General features: G+C 35.0%; 1 protein-coding gene across 2 annotated transcripts in view; it reads left to right on the forward strand.

Annotated features, from left to right (window-relative positions):
• Nucleotides 1–25,155, forward strand: part of Zfp91 (ZFP91 zinc finger protein, atypical E3 ubiquitin ligase) — a 40,463-nt gene that overhangs the window by 1,254 nt on the left and 14,054 nt on the right. For both annotated transcript variants that reach the window (XM_020159308.2, XM_020159307.2), the window contains exon 2: nucleotides 4,301–4,329. In XM_020159308.2, coding sequence (XP_020014897.1) covers nucleotides 4,301–4,329 — 29 coding nt within the window. The remainder of the gene's footprint in view (nucleotides 1–4,300; nucleotides 4,330–25,155) is intronic.

A 25,155-nucleotide genomic window follows, 5' to 3' on the forward strand; every position in this document is an offset into this window, starting at 1 on the left:
TTCAGGCTTTATTTTTACAAAGTAGCATATGGGTTTTTTTTTTCCTGTATTTTTGCATTTATTTTCTTGTAGAGACTTCATTCTTAAAATTAGATTCATCTGAAAGAAATTATTTTGTTACCGAGACGTAATACAGGAACCATGAACAGATGGCAAGGAGCATAAGTATTTTGAGTTGCTTATTAAAATGTTCATAACGAATACTGGTGTACACAATTTTGTGAATTAGAAAATAATCACTGAATTCATTGCTGAAAACATCATCTATGTTCTGCCTTCCAAGTGAAAAAAATTAGCAGGGAAAATTGAAGGGGTAGGGATTCCGTTTTAGGTGCTTACATTCCTCCGGTAGATTTGGTCTACCCTAGACCCAGTACGTTTTTAATACTTAATACAACTCTTTTGCAAAATTAGGAGTTAAGTCTTGTGACTTGGAATATTTAGCCCCACGGAAAAAGGAGTAAAATTCAGAGGTACTATATTGTGTATGATGTTTGAAGTTTTGAATGTGATTTAACAAAATTTAGAGGATTTACTATATGAACTACAGTTCTGTGGACAATAAAAGTCTGTTCTTAAAATTTTTTCAGCCGAAGTTACCATTGTAATTGCTGTAGGTGCATTTCATATTCACAAAAATTCTAAATTCCCGTATTTAATCTCTTATAAATTAAAAGATGTATCGTCATTCTGATTTGGATATTAATTCCTTGAGCAAATTCCTTACCCTTCTGTGCCTCAGTTTCCACATCTATAGGGAATTATGTATGGACAGTGATCTGTGTACAGCACGTCACACAGTTCCTAGCATATAGGAAATACTAAGTAAAACGCTGATTTGACTAATGGCAGATGTATGAGTGGTTTGCAGTGGTGCTTATGTTGGGAAATAGGATTTAAAAATTTTTTTTTGTATTATGTATAAATAAGTTAGTAATTAAAGTACTTGTAAATTTTGCTTTCTCACCCTCCGCTTGAGAGTTGAATATATCTATATCGCAAGGTAATTTTTTGCCTGCTGTAGTGATGATTTACTATTTTCCCCCTAACTTGGCAAAAAGTACCAGTCCAATAAAGTTTTGGGGTTTTTTTTTTGGAGGAGCTGGAATTGAACTCAGGGCGTCATGTTTCTACCACTTAAGCTGCACCCCCACCATCAGCCCTGCTGTTGCATTATTTTACTTATACAGTATAAATGTAAAAACATTGAATTTAGATGAATATGATTTAATTAACTCCCTTCAGATTATTTCTCTGCAATAATCCTTGTGGAAAGAAAAAAATCCTCTCAATTCTTAGTGCCCCTCCCACTCACCTAATGTTAGAAAAGGTAATAGTCATAATGATACTCCTTTACCTTTCAGCATCAGAATTATTTCTTGAGTGTGTATTTAAAATTATACAATTTTGATTAGATTGTGAAACTAAATTTTCATAGTATTTTTCAGTCTACTTTGTGGGCTGGAAATCAAAGGAATTCCAAAGCATTTCAGCGTGGCATTCCTTCTTTGAGCAATAAGTGGCCCTGGTACTGTGATGCGCTAAGCAATAGAAAGACAAATGTGAGCTGGCACTTGCCTTCAAGGACTTTGCAGTAAAAAGGAATGATGCCTTGACTAGTAGACATTTGTTAAACATATGCATGGTTAACAGATTTTCAGTGACATATGTCTTGTTAACTAATCCTTTTTATTTAATCCTTGAAGACATTTCAAGTGTTTTTGAGCTTTAGTTTACTAAACCCTGACCTTGACTCATCTCTTTTCCAAATAACATGACAATTTTCAAGGAGGTAAGAAATTTAATGCTGAGTTAATTACTTGTTCTGGCTGGATCCTTTTCCCATATCCCAGCATTTTTTCCTACAAAATCCTTAGAAATCAGTTTTTCAACCTTTACTTTTTTCTCAAAGAAATGCTAAGATATGTGATAATTTAAAAGAGTCAATAAATGAACAGATTTGGATTGACTGAAACCTCTGTTCATATTAGAAGGCAAAATAGTCATTATGAACTAAAACCTAAATGTCTAATAGTAAGGAAAAATAAGTCAAATTTGAGCAGTTTATATATTCATACTATTTAAGTATTAGGTACAAGCCTGGGCGTGGTTACTCATGCTTTGTAATCTTAGGTACTGAAGAGACAGATCTGAGGATCATGGTTCAGGGTCAGCCTGGGGCAAAAAGCTAGCAAGACTCCATTTCAACCAATAAAAGTACACTCTTGATATCCGAGCTACACAGGAAACATAAATAGGAGGGTCAAGTTTCAGGCTGGCCTAGGCATAAATGCAAGACCCTATTTGAAAAATACCTAAAGCAAAAGGACCTGGTAGTGTGGCTGAAGTGGCAAAGCACCTGCCTGGCAAAATGTAAGGCCCTGAATCCTAGGACTGTCCCCCCCCAACCCCCCAAAAAAAGCCCAGGTAATAAAGTCTTATCATTTTAGTCAATACATTACATAGTTAAAATTCTCATTCCAAATGCAGATGCTGTACATAATATTTTTAAGTCAATATATTCTACAAAAATGTGGTAGCATTGGTATTACAGTTTTAGGATGTTGAAATCAACATCCATGTTATTTTTCTAGTATGGAAACAATGAAATTGTCAAAATTAGGTTAAAATGAAAAATAATACATGCATAACCTATGCATTTCAGATTTTAAAACTATTCTTTTTGAAACTTAAAATAATAGCTCTTGGGTAACAATATTAGCTAAAGCAAGGGGACTTCCTTTAGTTTTGAATGAATTGATTGCTTATATTCTGGTGTATGGAATTCAATTTTTTTTAGTTTGTTTTACTAAAAGTAAAATTACAATAAACCTAGGAAGAATTTTCCACTACTTCTCTTTTGAAGGATTATGGAGAAAAAAATGAAGAGGCAGTGATATTCTGAATTAAAAACTTAACCCCCCCTTTGTCTTTAGAAGGTGTCACTTGTACAAAAATGGAATTGTGAATGATAGGAATGATCCTAGGGTAATCCATAAGTAATAGAAACATTGTATCATTTCCATGTTTTTTTTTTTGAAAGATCTAACAAATACCCTTATTCTTAGTTTCTACTTAAAACTAAGACAATTAGCAGTTGTCTTGTGTTAATTGAGATGTTTGTAATATAATTTAAAATTATATTTACATTTGAATTTGGGTAATAGGTATGGAGGAGTTCAGTATACTATACACATCAATTATGTAGCATAGAATTTTTCTCAAGTTGAAAACATGAGAATACTTTTTAACTATGTATGCTATGACACTTTAAACTTTTTTACTGTAACTATCTAATTTGTAAAGTACATGTTGTATTCATTTGTGGATCATCTATCTCTTTTTAGAACTAGATTTAGATTTTTCTTTTTTTTTTGGTTTTTGAACTTTCTAGGTAGACTTTCCAACACTTGAGTCCTTTTTCGCTTTGGGTATTTTTCAGATAGGGTGACATGTTTTTGCCCATTGCTGGCCTTGGACAGCTGTCTTCCTACCTATGCATGGCTGACATGCCACCTCGCCAGCTTATTGGTTGAGATGGGGGTCGCTAGTCTTTTTTGTCTGGCTGGCATCAAACCATGATCCTCTAGATCTCTGCCTCAGAGTAGCTAGGATTTCAGGTATGAGCTACCACATCTGGCTTTGATTTGATTTTTAATAATTTGAGTCTTTTAAGGTGCACTAAATTTTTATTATGAATATTATTAGAATATACACAAAGTAGAGGAATAGTATAATGAAACCTTAGCATTTATCACCCAGATCTATAAGATTTTTGCCATGCTTGCTACACCTGCCCTGCTATCTCTCCTTTTCTTGGCAGAAGTATTTTACAGCATAGCATAAACATTTTGTCATTTTATCTCCAGATACTTCATTTATGTGCAATGAGGACACTCATTTTCTTATATAACCTACTTAATGAAATAAAATTAGCAGTATTTTCCCTGAATTAATACCTTTTTATGGTTAAAAGCAACTGTTTGTCATATGCAGCTGTCACTGCATACACTTATGACAGCTGCATATGACTAAAATTTACTAATCAAAATTAAAAATTCAGTCCCTTAGTTACACTAAGTTACACTATTCGAAGTACTCAGTATCAGCTTGTGACTAACATTGGACAGTACAGATATAAAATCTTTCTACCACAGCTAGAAGTTAGACTTTCTTTGGACAACGTTATTCTTGGTGCTTTCTGTATCAGTCTGGAGAAGAACCTGAAAGAGATACATATTTGTGTTTTAAGCAAATGTACAGGATTGCTCATCTAATATTTGACTCTTATTTCTTTCAGATGCATAGAAAAAATAACAACTGATAAAGGTAAGATTTGGTCATTCTTACCTTTCTTGTGTGCATTAATCATGTTATAATTTGATAGAAAGTAGAATGAGCTTAAGCCTCATCATTCAAAGTTGTTGGTTTGAGGTCAGCGTGGGCAATTAATTCAGGAGACCCTATCTCCAAAATAACTAGAGCAAAATGGACTAGAGGTGTAACTCAAGAGCACCTGTGTTGCCCATTGAGAAACCCTGAGTTCAAACCCCAGTACTACATCCCACTCTCCCCCCCCAAAAAAAAGAAACAAAGTTCTTCCATTCAAAGGGGACTTTTCTAAATTTTGTAAAACATGACTGGAGTTACTAGAATCTATTAGATACCTGCAAGCAGATAGTAGAATATCTTCACGCTATTTAGAAACTTAATAATGGGGAATCATGATTTGATGGCAGTTGATTCTCATTTTTAAAACTGTTTAATCCTTTTTAAACAAACTAATAAGTAGGTGTCCAAACTCAGATTTTTTGTTGTTCTAATTCTTGAAATCTAAAGATAATATCTAACACCAAACAGAAGTATTTTATACTGGGTAAAATTTTGTATAGAAAGCTTTGCTTGATTATTTTGTGTAGCAAGGTTTTGTTCTCATTACTTAGAAAATAAGTGTTAAATCTGTCTGGAACAGAAGGTGTTAGGTTTTTGTTCAGAGATTATTTTGGAGATTTTATGACATAATAAAAATGTAGAGATAAGTGACAAGTAGTAGAGCAGTTCTGAGTCTAACAAAAAAATAGCCTCTTTTTATCAGCGCTAAAATTACTTTGTGTGTCTAAAACGTACTTAGAAATTACTCTAGGTTGTCTTGAGGATAACTTAAGAGAATGTGATGGAAATTCTGAATCCCTTTTGGAGATAAGTAATGTTTATATAGATGTCTTCAACCAGAGTGTGGCATGCTGTGTAGTTGTATATCTGTGAATAGATAAAAACTTAATTCCAAAAGCTGTATCACTTGACCAGTTAATAACTCTGGATATGGATATTCTCAGACTTCCATCTTCATGTCTTCTTTAGTTCTCCTATTAGAGTAACTGTTCAGCTCTCTAAACAGTATATAAATACATAAGGACTACATCTAGCACACTCTTAGATCAGTGAAGAAAGAGGTGAAGGCTCTAGGACACTTTTTTGTTCTCTTTAGTATTTACAGTTTGTCCCAGTTTTTTTCCTTGTCATTTAATTTCTCAAAAAGTTGTACTGTAACTCTTGGAATAATCTTTGTATCCATCTGCTAAATTTTAACTGAAGTAACTCATTTCACAGGTTGAGGCTTTTTCAACACCTTAGCTATTTTATTATTTTCTAGATGTATAACTTAACTGTTTTATTAGTGTTGAAGTATTTACAATTGGTTTTATTCTTTCTTTCTTTATATTTTATTGTTTTTACATTTACTTACATGTGTATACAGTTTTTGTGCCACGCTTCTCCCCCCCTGCTTTTATTCTTATTTACTGTAAAACAACCACGAATTGTATGCTTTCCGTGAGTTGAAGAGTCATTGCCCCTTTTCAATGCCTTTTATTGCATAAAGAAAGCAACTTTCTAATTTTAATTTATTAAGTTGAAAAGTTCTATGTTCAGTTTTTTTAGTTGAAAGAATAGCAAAGAAACATTAGCATTTTCTGTTCCTACTACGTTTATTTACTCCTATTATAAATAAAATAAATTTTAAAAACTACCTTACTAAAATAGTGTTTATTGCATTCTTTCAACAAGTATTTGAGCATACACTATGTGTCTGACAGCATTCTGCACACTGAGTTATACTGATAACTGAGTGAAATGAAATAAAATCAAATAAAATGTTTGAAGTTGGAGCTGGGGGTGCTAAATATATATATATATATATACTATATATTATATGTGATAATATATAATGTTATATATAATATATATTATTATATATAATATATATAATATATGTATATATATAAATATATATAAGATTGAAAGATATTATACTGATTATAAAAAAACTACATATCGCTTAGACTAAATATGCAGTATGTATCTGGGTGAGGCTACTCCACACAACAAAATGGAAAGGAGTGAAACCTGAAAGTATTACTTACCACTGTTAGAAGATTTTTCCTCACTGTTAGAAGATTTTCCTCACTGAAACAAGAGTTTTCAAGAATGTTAGCAGAAGGAAGGCTTGAGGGATTTAAAAACTTCCTTTTTAATTTGACTTTGTTAAGTTTCTATGTTTTGAACCACTGTTGTACTCAGGACAATCAAGTTAAGGATGTTTTTTATAAATGTAATTTATTAAATTTCCCTGCATTGTTTTAATTTTTTTCCTAACTTCTAACTAACTAGACATTATGAAAACCAGTTCTCTCATCTTTTAGATCCTTAGCTGAATAATTAAAAGGGCTTGTCAAGATAACGCATAATTTAAAAAGAACTTGTAATATCTGAGTGTTTGCTAAAATGTTTCAAGTGTTTAATGGAATAATAATAAGGACACAGTATGAAGTAAATATGGACAGGTACATGAGGCATCAGCATTAGGTAGGATGTATTAGGTATTTATTACAGGGCTTAGGAACTTTCTTGAGTAATATGCATTGTAAATATCAAAATGTGCAACAGTTACCTAACATTTTATAAGATCCCCTTTTTAGGAACATCTCAGAACCAGAGTTTATGCAGAACATACGTTGGAGTGCTCAGTGCCTGAAAGTTCTATTGTATTTTGGGATTCAGCTTTTACTGAAAATTGTCTTAGCATTTTCAGTTGCTGTTACGGAATAGTGACCGAGAGTCATCAAACAAATTCATAACATCTGAAAGTTAGATTGTTTAAGAATTTAACTATTAACTGCTTGCGTTATGTAATTTTTTTTATAATCAGTATAATATCTAGAATTATTAGCGTATTTTGGCTTTTCCTCTGCTATGGATCACAGCCTCAGTTTTTGTCTAACATTAATTTAGTGTAGTATATAGGTCATGCATCTGCTCCAGATTTTAAAAATTAGAATCAGTTTGTTTTTTAACAGTTTTCATAATTTTAATTTCAACAAAGAATTTCATTTTCATTGGGTTGAAATACATTCAATTATTTTTTTCCTTATTTAAAAAACATTTTCATTAGCATATATTAATTGTACTGGAGAGTTTCATTGTGACATTTCCATATGTGCTTACAGTGTATCTTCATTAGATTCACCCCCTCTCTCCTTTTCCCTCATCTCTACTCCCACCCTTCTTAAAAGAATTTCAACAGGTTTCATTGTTCTATTTCATACAAGTATATATACGAAGTACATCAACCATATTCACCCTCCACCCTGTCTGTTCTCCCACCTTGTTCCTACTAGTACCCACCCTTGAATAGGACCTTGTCCTCCATTTTTAAGTGTGCATTGCTTGGTCAAAGGAATTTTTCCATAGTATTTCCTACATGAACATAATGTACTTTAATCAGAATAATCCTCTCTATTATTCTCTACTGAACAGGTTGATTATTTTATCCTCTCAGGTCAGTGTCTTGTAATGACATTCATTTTTGTCAGCTTTCAACTTCAACATAACATTGTTTCCGCCTTCCTTTGTGGATACATCTAATTTCTAGTATTTTTAAACAATATTTGTATGATTCCTATGCATAACTAAGCACCCCAATTATTTTCCCCCTATTCCAGTGAGAAAATTTTGACTTTTGCATTTTTTGCAGTTTGCATATCTGTACAAAGGACGATTTGAGAATATACTCAGAACATTATCTTTCACGATTCTTTCTTGAAAGATTTTGAATCTCCTTGCTTTACGGCCTGGTTTTCCTAGTTTAAAAAAATTTTTCTCTAGGCTTTAAAGCTGTGTAAGGAAAGTCTCTAAATGAGCAAAAAGCACATATAAGCCCAGTCCTAACTCTCAGATGTGCTATTAGTTTTAAGTGAAACATTTGTGTTTAGATTTTTTTCTAAAGTCAGCTTAACTGACTTTAAGCCCTCCCACTTCCTCCTGGTCGCTCTTCATACTACTTAATATTAATACTATAATATTAATATTTCACGTAGAGTTTGTTAATTTATTTATGGAAAACAAAGTAGAGGTAATGATAAAAGTATACAGAGTAGATTTCAAAAACTTAAAGTTACTGACTCTGTTATTATAATGATCAAGCCTTAAAGTTCTGACAGTACATTAGATAAGTATTTTATCTTTCTTCCTAATCCTTTATTCTGAGGTAATAGAAATCATTATTTCTTTCAGTATGAGAATGATCTTAGACATCTTTTTTTCTTGTTGGGAATGGCTCATATCCTTTAGTCTACTTTTCTAGTTCAAACTTGGTTATAATACAGGCTCGGCAAGCCTTACCAGTTTATTTCAATTGTGGAATGTTTGATCATTCATGTAAATAAGCGTTTCTGTCCCACACATACAAAGACAAAATAAAGAATTTTCCCATTACAATTCTAACTTTATAAGAATTGTCTCTGGTAGTTATCTTTATTCTGTTTTATATAGTAATTATTTTATTACCTTTTCCTGGTAAAACCATTTGAGAGTTAACAGCAGAATGCCTTGATAGGAGTATAATGAAGCCCAGTAAAACTTAATGTCATGGGTAGAGCCGGTAAGAATTCTAAACCTCTAGGAAAGACCTAGGCCTATCTCAAGATGAGCGCATAACATGCTCGCAATGAGAATCCTGAGTAGATAAGAACTTCTGAACAAAAAAATCCTGATTTAATGCCCCCAATCTTTTTAAGTTCAAGAAGGATCTAATTCATCTGAATTAATACTATTCAAATTAGTCTAACGTATCTCTACAAAGGCTTCTTTAGCATTATTGTAGTTAATTCTCTTAGAGGAAACTATTCCTATCTTCTGCTTCCTATCTTACTAAACCTGTCTGATCCTAAACTTCTAACTCATAATCTAGCTGCTTATTTGCTGGTACGTTGCTTCTTTGACAGTTGCTAAACCTTGCTGTTTCATTTGCTGTATTGCCATTGTTCTATAACAAAACCATCCAAAAGCTTCTAGGACAGCTCATTATTTCTTGGTTGAGTTGTTTCCTCACCTCATTGGTCTTTCAACCCAGAAGTTTCTGTGGCATGATGGTGTTGGGACAGTGCTCCAAAATGCTGAAGGCAGTAGGTGCTACGAGACATCTTTAAGTCATTCCTCAGAATATACAGTCAATATAAAAAACAATTGTTTTTATTTACAACAAAAACCAGAAATTTTATAGTGTTAAAATGTAATGCCATATACAGTAGAATAAAAATTCGAAATGCTGTTAAAATGCATTGGAGAAAGGACAGTATTCAGTAAGTGATGCTGGGGAAATTGCACAGCTGCGTGCAGAAGAATGAAACTAGAACCTACACCTCTGTCTCTCATCAGTTATAAAAAATAACTCAGGATTGCTTGAAGACATTTAAACATGAAACTACTAAAAAAAAAAAAAAACTAGGAGAAATATTTCATGTTTTTGGAATGAGCAAGGATTTTGCAAACAAGATCCAAAATCATGGGAAACAGAAGCAAACTAAGAGTTAAATGGGATTATGTTAAACTAAAAACCTTCTGCTTAGCAAAGGAAGCAATAAACAGTGAATAAAACAAGCTACAGATGAAAGGGAGGGGAAATGTGTTCCAGCTATTCATTTGACAGAAGGTAAATAAAATTTAATTTAAAAAATAAAGTGACCCTTTTTTTAATGTGCAAATGATTTAATTAGACACTTTTCAAAAGAAGAAATTCATATGACCACCAAATACATGAAAAAAATGCTTGGTAACATTAGCCATTAGGGTAATGAAAATCAAAACTGCATAAGATATCAGCTTGCCCTAGTTAGAATAGAATAGCTATTGTCAAAAAACAACAGTAACAAAATATCTAGGCATGGTGGTTTGTGTAATCCTAACAGTTTTAGAAACCTGAGACAGGAAGATTGTGGGTTCGAGGCCAGCCTGAGCTACTGCACACGCCTCCCAGTCATCTTTTGGTGGAGGTGGGGAAGAACCTGGTGCACTGGCTCATGCCTTACTCCTAGCTTCTGGGGAGACACAGAGATTGGGAGGATAGCAGTTAGAAACCATCCTAGGCAAAAAGTTCAGGAAGGGCTGGCAGAATTACACAAATGGCACAGTGCCTGCCCAGCAAGCTCAAGACCCTGAGTTACCCCAGTACTGCACAAAAATAAAAAATAAATCAAGAGGACCCCCCCCATTTCAACAAATAACCTAAGTATGGTAGTGCACTGTTGTAATTTTAGCTATGCAGGAGTCATGAGTAGGTGGTCAGTCCCAGACTGGCATTGGCAAAAAGTGTGAGAACCTACCTGAAAAATAACTAAAAGCAAAAAAGGCTGGGGACATAGCTCAAGTGGTAGAATGCTTAAGGCCCTGAGTTCAAACCACAGTACCACCAAAAAAAAAAACGGAACCTTTGCCACGTGACTGGTACAGCCATTATGGCAAACACTATGTCAGTCTCAAAAACTAGAACTACTACCATATAATTGAGCAATCCCACTACTTAGTGTGTATCTGAAGGTAATGGAGGTCAAATAGACATTTGCACTCCCATATTCATTGTGGTACTAGTCGCAATATTCAAGAAATGGAAGTGACCTAAGTATCTTATCACCTGATGAACGGATAAAGAAATTGTGTACATAGACACAAAGGAATACCATTTAGTGCCTTCCCCCCATCCAAAAAAAAAAAAACCCTGTCATTCACAGCAACATGGTTGGAATTGGAGATCATTATGTTGTTAACATAATCCAAGCACAGAAAGAGAGATCTTGCACGATCTCACTCAGGGAATATGAAAAAAAAATTTGAAAAAAGTGATTTAGGAGATCTGAGGCTATAGTGCAAAATGTGGAAAAATAATAATTACAAATATGAAACAGTCTCATGAAAGGGGATGGGGGAAAAGTAGTGACTTGTTAATTCTGAAATCAGTGGAGTCAAATTTTAAGACTAAAATTGAAAGGAATTTTACATGGCAATTTACTCTAATTGGTAAAGTTCCTCCTCCACGGGGGTATAAATTGTAACAATTTATAAAATCACTATTTATATTAGGAGATAAGTAGGTAAATGAGTGTTAGATATTGGGAGCCAAGGGTTCTCACAGTTGGGAGTGAGAAGCTACAAATAAGCAGGAGGAAGTTAAAATAATTCAGATAGTAACAAATTAGAGTTGGAAAGTAACCATGTGTTAAATTAGTCACAGTTTTATGCCTTACTAATTTAAATACATTGTTGATTGCTAGTTGAGTTAAAATAGATGTAGACAGTTGTGTGGAAATATTCACGGAACGGATACTTGTAAGTACGCTGGCTTTGACGCATGTTCTTTCTCTAGCAGCTGAGTCTAGAATCAGTGAAATGCACAGTAAGTGAACATATTTTTTGTTTCAGAAGCAAGGGATCCCTGTAAAAATGGCAGAAAATACTTAAGATGAACTTGTAACCTCAAGTAATGACAGAAAACAAATTAGTGCTCAAAAAAGCCACAACAAGGAGAATGTGTCAAGTAATCCAAGAGCTGTTTGAAAGAGCTCTCAAATACCAATGCTGAAACACTTTAGGCAGTACATATGTATGTAAATATATGCAATATTATAACCCAGAAATTAAAACAAATGAATCAATACTGATGTGAACAAATGATTGAATACATAAATGTGGGGGGAATAGATAAATCTCCTTTAGAGAAGAATTCCATATGATTTACATAGATTCTTTACCTTCAAGGAGATGGAATTTAGGTCTCCACACTTTAAGTAACCTCTACATAGTAAGCTTCTCTCCAAAGATTACAGTATAGAAAAAAAAGCAAAATAAGAATAGCCCTATAGTAGAGAATCTTCACATGTTGCCTCAGCCAGTGAGCCGGGTCATCATCAACACTGATAAGTCTTGCTAGTAGTATATACCTTGATATGATGTGGGAATTCCACTTCTAGGTTCTTCCTTACAAAAATCCACAACTACATACTAAACATGAGGAAAAATTCAATTAAAGGACATTCTTCAAACTCTCTGACCCATATTCTACAAGATTTTCAAGCTCTTTAAAACAAGGGAAGTTGTAAGAAACTTATAAAAAGAGGGACCTTAAGGAACCATGAAGACTAGATACAGTGTGGTATCCTGGATGAGATTTTGAAACAAAAAGGACTTCAGGTACACAGTAAGGAAACTAGCAGTAGTACTATTCAGATAGCCAAGAAAACAGGCAAGCTAATATCACTTGATGAGTGGTTTAAGAAAATGTACTTTTGCACATAAAAAGCCTTAAAAAATGAAATTCTGTTGTTTGTGACATGAATAGAACCGAAGTTGATGGTGCAGAAGGAAAAATAGCACACGATCTTACTTGTGGAATCTTAAAAAGTTGATCTCATGGAAATGGAAAAGTTACCAGAGACTGGAGAGAGTGCTGGTGGGGGGGTTGGAAACAGTGGGGAAAGGTTGAACAATGGGTATTATGTTACTGCTGCATATGAGTAAAAAGATCTAGTATGCTATTGCACAGTAGATTATAGATTGTGACTATAGATTGCAATTACGTATATGTTCAAAAAGCTAGAAGAAAAGATGTTGAATATTTTTAGCATAAAGAAATATCTGAGGAGATAGATAATATTTAACCTAATTTAAATACAGAATGTATTGAAAGCATGGTTAATATGTACAATTTTATGTATTAGTCAAATTTTAAAAAGTAAAGTGTGAACTCTTGTCAATTAAAAATATGAATTATTGAGATAAATAAGGTAAAATATTTTAAATGCCTGTGCACAGAACAATATAAGACATTTCTGAGTAAAATTAAAAGACTTAAGAAAAAGGTCCAAAATGTCATTTCTCCCACACTGATTTACAAATACAGTGTAATTCTAGGTTTACTGTGTAGTTTTGTCCTGGAAAACTTGGAAGAATCTATGCATGTATAAAATTACACTTTGAAAACTGTTAGCTTAGGCTAAACATTCCCACTAAGATTTTAAGAGTTGGATTGATTCTTTAAGAAAAAGAAAAAAGTGAATAGACACTTGGTAGGTATCCAACCATTAAGCCAGTATTTGAAGGACATTTGATACCTCTTAGGATTTTTTTTCTGAAGTAACAGGTGATTTATTTTTAGAAACTTAAAATACTCTGTACATACTCAGAAGTACACAAAATTGAGCAGCCTTGTGGATATTTATAAAGTGAGACCAGTGTGTAATCATCACTCAGCTGAAGACATGCAGCATGATCAGCATCCCAGAAACTCCTTGTGCCCACTTCCCCTTCAAGTCAACCACCTGCAAGTATAGCCACCATTCTGGCTTTGAACAGCACAAATTAGCTTTGCCAGGTTTTGAATTTTACATAAATAAAGTCGGATGTACCGTTTTATGTCAAAATTCTGTTATAAACCTTGTTTATTTTTCTTGTTGTATGGTGTTCCATTGTGGAAGCGTGCCATAATTTATTAATCTACTTTATTGTTCAGGGCTATTGGGCTAGTTTTCAGTTCTTCACTTTTATGATAAGAGCATGTTAATACAATTTTATTGAGGTGTAATTGACATACCATAATGTTTGCTTGTTTCAAACGTATAAATGATTGTGCTGTATTTTTCTGAGTTGTGTACTTAATCATGACAATTCAATTTTAGAACTTTGTCTTCACCCAAGTAATATTCTTCATGCCTATTTTTAGTTAATCCTTGTTCTCACTCACTTGCTAGGCAACCATTAATCCACTTTCTGGCTGTGTAGATTTCTTTTTCTAGATATTTTACAAAAATAAGTGTATACATACCATGTGTTTTATATTGCATATGAGAAACATTTCATGCAAGGAAAGCATATTTGAATCCAGAGTCTGTCAATGATGAGTTTACTACTGAAATAGTTACTGGTGTCTTCGAATCTAATCAGATTAGAGAACTGATTCCAGAAACCCCAGAACTAATTTAGAAAACTCCTTACTCTTCCTCTAGAACAGTACCAGAGTTTGTGACAGAACCAGTGGGGTATGTGAAGAGATGTATTTTAAGGAATACAACTCATAGAGTTGTAGGGGCTGTCAAATTAAAAATTCATAGAGCACTTGGGTTGCTTTCGTATTTTGGGTGATGTGAATAATACTGAAATGAATGTGGGAGTACAAATATTGCTTCTGGGTATTTCAATTCCTTTGGACATATACTGAGAAGTAGGATTGCTAGATCATATGGTAATCCTGTTTTTTGAGGAACCTCTTTCCAAAATGGATATAATAATTTACACCAATAGTATACAGTTAGTTACCAACATTTATCAATCTTGTTGATAATCATTTTTGTAATAGGTGTGAGGTGATACCTTATTGTGAGTTTTATGTACATTTCGCTGATGTTAGTATTTATTAATTACTGATTTTTTTAAGTGGTATATATATTTATACAGTTTACTATACAGCCTTTTAAAAGAAGGAAATTTTGTCATTTGTGACAACATGGATGGAACTGGAAAGACAGCAAGTGAAATAAGCCAGGCACAGCAAGACATGCTATGTGATCTCACTTATATGTAGAATCTAAAGTCCATCTCATAGAAACAGAATAGAAAGGTGGTTACCAAAGGCTGGGAGGGATGGGGAAAGGGATGTTTCAACTTAGACTTGAGGAATAAGTTTTACTGATCTATTGCACTGCACACAGCATATTGAGTATTTCAAAACTGATGAATTTTTAATGCTCTCATCACACACATAAAGGTAAGTTGGTAAGGTCACAAATATTTTAATTAGCTTGATTGAATCTATACAAAATATACACAGATCAGAGCACCACATTGTACCTGATAGTTTTGAATGAAACTTACAGTTTCTTCATTAGCTGGTCACTACCAAAGGCTAGGACAAAGGAGTACCAGCAGGGGATCCACCTACATGGGTCTATTGAAAACATGGTTTTGGTGACACAACAACAGTGTGAAAGTGCAAATATTTTTAGTACTTCAGAAATGTTAGTATGAGAAAGGAGGATGGTATTATATCTGGAGGCCACACATAAAGTTAGCGCAAGCATGGAGAGAAAAGAGAGCATGGCAACCAGCCATAGCTATTGGGGAATAGGGTGTGAGTCACTTTTAAGTTCATGGGTAAATACCTGAAAGTGGTGAGTCCAGCAGAAAATGTCTCTTGAGTTGTCCTGACTATCCGCTGAAGCTATTTGGGTGTGATACAACACTGGACTGTCATAGTACATGGGACCTTGCCCATGTACTAGAAAGCTATACCATGACTAATGTTGAAATTTATTTGTCACCATATGGCATTGCGAAGTAGGACATGTAACAGTTGGTTAGGTCATGAGGGCAGTGCCCTCACAAATAGATTAAAGCCTTTTTTCATTATCCCATAGCTTTGTTATAATATGCAACATTGACTTCCTTGGCTCCCTCCTGCCCTCACATGCTGTTTTTGCTCTTGCCATGTGATACCTGCCACCATATTATGATACAGAAAGAAGGCCCATACAAGACGCTGGCACTTTCACATTAAGACTTCCCAGCCTCCAACAATCTAAGAAACATAGCTATGCTGTAGTCTTTAATATGATGATCCGTATTTTCTTTTTTTTGATTTCTGTATTTCCAATTTCTCTCAAGTTTTTTTCTACTTGTTTAATTTTCTTCTTAGATTTCCCTCACATTTCTGGTTCTGATAGGAATTACAGACTCAGTTTTTTCCTGTTTACTCAACTACATGGGCCATATTTAGCACCAGTTGTATGGAGACATTTCTCCTATAATCCAAGCAGACAGTTCTGCAAAGGACACCGCTATGTTTCTACTAATTGAGTTCAGTTCCAATAATCCTGATACTTTCTACCTGGAGATAACATCAGATCTCACAGGTCACAGGGACTGTCCCCCAAAACTGCTCTCCATTAAGGATAATAATCACAAGTCCTAGGTGCTACCTGTGCTGTAAAACAGGACTTCCACAATCCCCTATTCACATTCAACTAATTTGCTAGAGTGACTCACACAATTTAGGGAAACATTCCATTTATAGTATAAAAGAAATTACAGAGGATACAGATGAAGAGGACAAGGACCATGGGAAGGGGTGAGGATGTTCTATGCCTTTTCTAGGAGCACCACCCTCCAGCAGATTCCTCCTGTTCAGCTATCTGGAAGCTCACTGAATCCAGTCCTTTTTTGAGTCTTTTGAAGTTTCATTGCATAGGTATGACTTACTAAATCACTGGCCATTTGCAATCAGTGTAATTTCAGCTCCTTCCCCCTCCTGGAAGAAAGACTGAACAAAGTCCCAAATATCTAATGCCTTGGTATTTCCTGTGACCAGCGTATCCTTAAGTTACTTAGAAGATACCAAGCACCAGTCACTTCATTAGCATAGAGAAAGATACTTAACACTGAATATTACAAGGATCACAGGAAGAGTATGCCAGTAAACAAGGATCAAATATATTTCACTATATCCCACTGGTGTTCTTTGGGATGGCTGCCTGGTAGTGCTGCTTTTCAGTACTTAATGCATTTGTGAAAACAGATAACTACTGAAAGGGCTCAGTGAGTTACATTGCAGTTGTTGGCTACTTGGGGTTTCTCTACACGACTGACCAGCTTCCCTGCAGTCTTGGGCTACTGGGGTACCACTTGAGCCACTCTGCCACTGCAAGTATCCTCTTAATTAAGACTTTTTCTTGGCTCTTCAATAATGTTATAAATGGTTACAGTTTCTGTCAAACTGTGACCTGATTCGGTCATTTTGGTCTTTCGATTCTGAATTCAGGACATTTATATACAGTATTCCTTTCTGCTTCTCCTGTGATCCACTTCACACTTGCTTACCCCTTAGAGTCCAGGGATATCTATTTAAACGTAAGCATTGAAGTAATTGTTAGTGAAAGAGCATTAAGTTAACACTAGTCTTAAGAGCTGCTGTTTCAAACAGAAAGCATCCTTTTACTTTCTCAAACCAAAGCAATCTTTTAATGTTTTAAAGAGATAAAAGTAACTCACCTAATGTCTGAACGTTGAAAGTTCTTGTACTTTGTGATTGCGCTATACTTTTAATGTCATTTGTAGAAATTTTAAGTTCAGTATTATTTTTATCCTTTATTTTTCTGTCAGTGCTTCAAGGCTTGGTGTCTAATGAATAATAGTAAGTAGTGAGAAATTAAAGTAAGAAAGACAAATCTATTATTGTGAATAGTATCTATGCACACATAAATAACCTTGATAATAAGTGAACCAGGTTGAATTTAAACATCATTTAATTTCTTGAAGTTTCAAAATCTGTCAGATTTTTTCCTGTTTTTTTTTGTTTGTTTTTTTCAGTACTAGGGTTTGAACTCAGGTCCTACATCTTAAGCCACTCCATTAGCCCCCTCCCCTTTTTTTTGGCCCAGACTGGTTTCAAACCACAGTCCTCCTGATCTCTGCCTCCTGAGTAGCTAAGATTATAGGCATGAGCTACTCATGCCCAGCCAAGAGCAGGGAACATTTTTTTTTTTTGGTGATAATTGAAGTTTGAACTCGGAACCTCATGATTGCAAGGCAGGAGCTCTACAACTTAAGCCACATACCCCTAGCAGTGGTTAATTTTTTTTTCTTTTAAGTAGGGCACTACTGGTGTTTAAACTCAGGGGTTCATGCTTGTTTGGCAAGTACTGTACCACTTAAGCTGTGCCCCCAGCCACTTTTTCCTAGTTAATCACACACACAAAATTCCTTTAGTTCTCTTTTAAAATGTAAGGAGAATACCACATGTAGTTTTAGTTTAAAACTTTCCTTTGTGGAGTAATTCTTATAAGTGTTTTAAATTGGTATGTTATATAAATGGGGCTTGGCACTTGTACACAAGGCTGGATGGAAATTAGCCAAATCTAAATTGAGCCCTTAAACTGACACTGTCCCATTCCTCTTTCATCTGACTAGATGTGGTACCTAGAAAGAATATATACCTGGGAATTAGATATACCTGATGTATTCTGAGGTCTACAACTTGTATGTGAGCTTCCTTTCCTCATCTATGCATCTAAGGAGAATTACGTCACAGGGTTTTGGACAGTAAGTTCTTCTAGTTTCTTCAGTGTGTCAACCAACCACACCCTGTTTCATCCACCAATCAAATATTGGCTCTACTTTTCTTAAGCGGTTGGAAAAATGGGGAAACCTGAAAGAGGACTAGGTCATGTTTAGGATGGCTCTTGTAATATGTGTCTTATTATGACCAGTTGGCTGTAATCTCTTAGAATTTGATTAGTTAGCATGTTCAGAAAGTTATCTTTGTTGTGATTGAAATGACTATTTTTCCTAGAAAAAAATACTCCTGCCAAATAGTATCAGTATCTTATTTCAACTCATAGTACCAGCACTCTTATTTCATCCTCTTTTTCAAGAATGTACTTAAATTATTTAAATTCACTGTGCCTGCATATTGCTCATGCAGTGAATTACCTGATGTCTTCTTTCACCTACTGTGGCTTTTCCTTATTTACATATCGTTGATTGTAAAATTAACTGCTATTATGAAAACTAGAAATTGTCTTTGAACAAAACAGAAAACCTTGGTTCTTTTCCTGTCTGGTCCTCTGTGTGTGTGTGTGTGTGTGTGTGTGTGTAAATCGTGTAACAAGAAAAGTTGAAAGTTAATGTAAAGCATACAATAGTGACATTTAGTTTATTGTATAGCTATGATATTCTGTTGATACATTTATTGGTTGATAGACTTTGAGTTGTTTTCCACATTGTGGCTATTGTGGATTGTGTTACTGTGAACATTTTTATACATGCATTTATTTGAATACCTGTTTTTGGCATATATACTGTTAGTCACTTTTCTTTGCTGTAACAAAATACCTGAGAAAACAACTTAAGAGGAAAGATTTATTAGGAGGAAAGATTTATTGTGGCTTGTGGTTTCAGAGGTTTCAGTCCATGTTTGTGGGCCTATGGTAAGGCAGAATCATCATAGCAAAAAGGGCAATACAGAAAGCTGCTCACCTAATGGCAGCCAGGAAGCAAAAAGATGACAGGCAGGGGCCAGGGACAAGCTACACCCTTAAAGGTACACCTTCAGTGTCCTACTTCCTTCAAGTAAGTCCTATCTTCTAATAGTCTATTCACCTGATAATTTATGTATGTATTAATCCATTGTTAAAGCCTTATCTTGAATACTGCTGTGTTAAGGACCAGGCCTTAAATACATGAGTTTTTTGGGGGGACACTTCATGTCCAAACTATATTTACGATGGTAACTGCTGTGTTGTATGGTAATTCTATGTTTACGTTTTTGAGGATCCTCCATCTGTTCCCCTCCTCCGTTTTACATGCCTTTTAGCATTGTGCAAGGGTTCCAGTTCTCTCAGGCACTAGTCTTCCTTTGTCTCTTTTTTTGTTTTTTACATATTAGCACCTATTAGTTGTGCAATGTGAAGCATTTCATTGTAATAATTCAGTGCATGCATATAAGATACTTTTACCATATTCACTCCATTACTATTTCTTATATCCCCACCCCCTTTCACTTGCATTTTAAAATATGGATTTCATTATGAGCTTTTCATACATATGCATACAGTGTACTTCTGATATCTCCTCGTTGCACACTACTGTTTTCCCCTCTAACCCCCTGCTGTTTCCCCCTCCCCTGCAACTAGTAGTCCTGCATTTATGTTCATGTCTTTTTTCTTTAGCTTTCGATTCCACATGAGAGAAAACATGCAGTATTTGTCTGAATGTGGCTTAATTTCACTTCATATGATCATCTCCAGTTCCATCCATTTTCCTGATTTTATTCTTCTTTATGGCTGAATAATATTTCTCAGTCTTTTTCTTTAGATTGTGTATATTGCCATCCTACCCTGTATGAAGTTGTGATTTCATCATGGTTTTGATCTGCATTTCACTGTTGATTGATGGTTGAGCATCTTTTCTCCTTTGCAGAAATGTCAGTTCAAGTCGTTTGCACATGTTTCAATTGAGTTGTCATTATGTTGTTGAATTGAAAACCTTTGCGTGTTCTGAATATTTTATGAGACATGGTTTGCAAACATTTTCTCCCATTCTGTAGGTATTCTTTAGTCTGTATTGTTTGCTCTTACAGGTAAATATTTGATCCATTTTGAGTTAATTTTTATACATGTGGATATCTAGTTTTTCCAGCACCATTTGTCAAAGAGATTTGTTCCCCTGTTGAATGGTCTGGGCAATCTTACTGAAAACCAGTTGACTATAGATGTATGGGTTTATATCTAAGCCCTGAGTTTGGTATATTGGGCTGATCATTTTGAGACTTATGCTAGTACCAGTGCTGTGTGATTACTGTAGCTTGATAGTAGGTTTTAAGATTGGGAAGAACAGTCCATCAACTTTGTTCTTTTTCAAAATGGTTTTAGGTAGTTTGGATTCCTTGCATTTTCATATGAATTTCAGGATTAAATTGTCAATTTGTGCACAAAAGGAAGCTAGAGTTTTACAGGAATGGTATTCAATCTGTGGATCTGTTTGGGGAGTATTACCTGCTTGACAATATAAAAATATTGTTCTTTTTGATTCTATTATAAAGGGAATCATTTTCTTAATTCCTTTTTTGAGCTAATCATTGCTAATATATTTTAAGACATAATTGTGTTTTGATCTTGTATTCTACCCTTTTCTGGGTTTGTGTATTACCTTTTTTTCCCCCCTCACATAACTGCACTGGCTAGAAATTCTAGTACAATGTCCAGTAGAAGTGAAGGAGAGGGCATTCTTATCTTGTTCCTGACCAGAGCTTTCAGTCTTTTGCCATTAAATATGTTAGGTCTAGGGTTTTCCTAAGTCCCATTTGTCAATTTGAAGAAGTTCCATTCTATTCCTAGTTTCTTTAAATTTTCAGCATGTAATATTTGTACTGGGAGGTACATTATGACATTTACATATGGCTTACCATATACCTTAAATTATCTCCTCCATCATTCTCTGTCATCTCCTCTTCCCCTTCTTTGAACAATTTCATTAAGTTTCTTTGTGGTGTTTTCAACAAGTTTAAAAATTCTGTATTCTTATATAGAGAGTAGTACATCAGCCATATTCACCTTCTTAACTTCCTTCTTTTACTGTACCCCTCTCTTATGTGATCTCCCCTTCCTGTGACCTGTTTCTCATAATATTGCTGTGTTTGTATTAGGTCTGTATTCTGCAGATGAGAGAAAACATGCCGTTTTTGGCTTTCTGACCTGGCTACTTCATTTAAGATGAGGTTCTCCAGTTCCATCCATTTAACTGCAAATGACAAATTTCATTTTTCTTTGTGGCTGAATAAAATTCCATTGCATATAAATACATTTTCTTAATCCATTTATCAGTAGTGGGGCATCTTAGCTGTTGTCAAAGCTTAGCTATTGTGAATAATGCTGCAATAAACATGGGTGTGCAGGTGCCTTTGTTGTAACCTGACTTACATTCCTTCAGGTATTAACCTAGGAGTGGAATTGTTGGATCATATGGCATTTCTATTTTTAGTTTTTTGAGGAGCCTCCATAGTATTTTCCATAGTGGTATACTAATTTATATTCTTACCAGCAGTGTATGAGGGTTCTTTTTTCTCTACATCCTTGCCAACATTTGTTGTTTGTGTTCTTGATGATAGTGAGGTTGAATCTTTGGTTTTGATTTGTATTTCCTTTATGGTGAGGGATGTTGAGCACTTTTTCATGTGTTTTTTAGTCATTTGAACTTCTCATTTTGAAAAAGCTCTGTTCAGTTCATCTGCCCATTTCTTCATTGGGTCATTGATTTGGGGGGAGGAGTTTAGATTTTTGAGCTCCCTCTATATTCTGGTTATTAATCCCTTGTCAGATGTATACCTGGCAAAGAATTTCTCCCATTCTCCCATTCACCAAATTGACAGCCTCTTCAATTTGGTGATCGTTTCATTTGTTGTGCAGAAGCTTTTTAATTTCATGTAGTCTCATTTGTCAATCATTTCTCCTACTTGCTGAGCCTTTTGTGTTCTATTTAGAAAATCCTTGCCTATGCCTATTAATTCCAGTGTATTCCCTGCTCTTTCCAGCACTAGCTTCACTGTTTCAGGTCTTATATTAAGTTCCTTAATCCATTTTGAGTTGATATTTGGATCTACATTCAGTTTTCTGTGGGCAAATATCAGTTTTCCCAGCAACATTTGTTGAAGAGCCTGTCTTTCCTCCACCATAGTGTTTTGGTACCTTTGTCAAAAATCAGGTGGGCATAACTGCATGGATTCATATCCGGTCCTCTGCACTGTTCTTCTGGTTTTCATATCTGTTTTTGTGCCAGTACCATGCTGTTTTTGCTCGTATGGCTCTGTAGTATAGTTTGAAGTTGGGTATTGTGATACCTCTAGCATTGCTCTTTTTGCGCAGTATTGCCTTGGCTGTTCATGGTCTCTTGTGTTTTCAAATGAACATTAGGGTAGATTTTTCAATCTCTGTGATGAATGTCTTAAGGATTTTGTTGGGAATTGTGTTAAACATGTAGATTGCTTTTGGTAGTATAGCCATTTTCACAATGTTGATTCTACCAATCCATGAGCATGGAAGATCTTTTCTTCAGTAGTCTTCAGTTTCTTTCTTCAGTGGTTTATAGTTTTACTTGTAGAGGTCTTTCACATCCTTTGTTAAGTTTATTCCTAAGTATTTTAATTTTTTGAGGCTATTGTAAATGGAATTACTTTCCTATATCGTTGATGTAAGGAAAGGCTACTGACTTTTGTAAATTGATTTTGCATCCTGCTACTTTGCTGAAGCCATTTATGATGTCTAGGCCTTTTTTGGTGGGGCTTTTCTAGGTCTTTTAGGTATAAGATCATATTATCTGCAAATAGGGATAGTTTGACATCTTCCTTTCCATTTTGTATTCCTTTTATTTCTTCTTCCTGTCTTACTCCTTTGCTAAGGAATTCAAGACCACGTTGAATAAGAGAGTAGACACCCTTGTCTCGTTCCTGACTTTAGGGGAAGTGTTTTTCCCCATTTAGTATGATGTTGACTATAGGCTTTCATACACGGCCTTTAATATGTTGAGGTAGAGATAAATAGGTCTTTGTGGTAATGTTTTAGCAGCCTTACAAAATTAACTTAGTAGAAATGGGGTATAATAAATTACCTGGAAGTGTGAATGTAACTTTGGAATTGGGAAATGAATAGTGTCTGTGAATATTCTGAGGTGCTTGATTGAAAAAGCAGCATAATTGCCTTGTCGAGATGGCTGATAGAAGTATGTGAGTTAAAGGCAGTCTGGGGAGGCCTCAGAAGGAATTGGTGAATATGTTTGACAGTGGAGAAAAGTGATCTTCATTATAAAGTTGCAGACAACTTGACTGAACTGCAGTCTGTAAGGGATGAACTTGAATATTTTGCTAAGATTTCCTAGCAATGTGTAAAAGGTGCAGCCTGATTTCTCCATGCCGCTCATACTAAAATGTGTGGGAAAAGAGAGAAGTAGAGGAATGGATTATTTAGCAGAACTGACCCTGTACTTAATAATTTGGAAAGTTTTCAGCTGGAAAACAGCTTTTTTTTCCCCTTTCCCTATACTAGCTATTTATTTGAAATGCCGTCTATATGTAGGATGAAGTCAGCATCAGTAACAGTTGAAAAATACAACCAGTGAAAAATCGCAAAAGATAAATGTATCATTTCACAGCACTCTACACAGACCAATTCAAGTTTGGAGGTACCTAATAAAAATACTCTATTTAAAAAAAAACACTATGTACAATTGAAGCGTAAACAAGTTTTACAAAGTACTGGTCATGGAGGTTGTAGAAAACAGTTCCATAGGATGTGAAATCAGTTGAAGAGAAATTTCTTTAGTATTGAAGGCTTTATACCAATAAGAGCACAACAACAAGAAATGCAGTGGTATAGAAGGTCCTGCTTCTCTCAAGTGAAGATGTGGTACATACACAGCAAGTGGAGTTCAGGAACCTTTAGCTTCTAGCTATCTCATCTAAGGGCAGGATCCCTATGGCCTGCCCCGGTAACCCGGGTGCAGTCACATGCAGGTACTCCTGAGGAAGCTTCCAGCGCTTATTTGATCTCAGACAGAACCCACAAGCACAAGAACATTTTCAAGACACACACTTGCAAGTAATCTTTCTATGGAAACAGCCACACCATTGTTCAGGAGGTGGAAGGTTAATACACAGTCTGGGTATTCTTGAAGAAGCAAAAGACTTGTCCAGGAGACAGCTATGTAATAGCAATTGCAATCGACAGAACAAAATGTTCACATTTCACAAAACATTGTTCCTACAGCAGTGTTAATGGAGTATAGTAAAATACTGTCTAGTGGTGTGCAGGGGAACTCTTAGCAAGGTTATTAGTAGTAAGATTTGAGAGTCAACCATGTAGTAGACAGTTAGCCATTGCAGACGTGGCAGTAGCACCCATCCCTGCAGCTTTACTAATGACTCCAGAGCCCAGAGTCAACTGGACATTTAAAGTCCAGTTGAGTTCAGTCCTAACATAAAAACATGGATGCCTTGGAATTGCAGAACAACTGTTTTACAGATGTTTCACAAAACACATTTTTCCCTACAAGGCCAATTCAGCATTATGAAAACACATGTTGCAGGGTAGATACTGGGGAGTGTTGACCCTTCAACTCAGCTTTGAGCCACAGTGTAATCAGGGCCCTTGTTTTAGAGAATTTTATACTGGCAAATACAGACAATACTGAAAGAGACAAAAGCAGGATCAAAAAAACAAACAAATAGGGTAGAACCACAAATTCAGAGGCCTAAGCATAGGATGCTTCCTGGTACCAAACAGCAGTCTG

The sequence above is a fragment of the Castor canadensis genome, chromosome 1 (assembly GCF_047511655.1).
Source record: "Castor canadensis chromosome 1, mCasCan1.hap1v2, whole genome shotgun sequence".
Taxonomy (NCBI): Eukaryota; Metazoa; Chordata; class Mammalia; order Rodentia; family Castoridae; genus Castor; species Castor canadensis.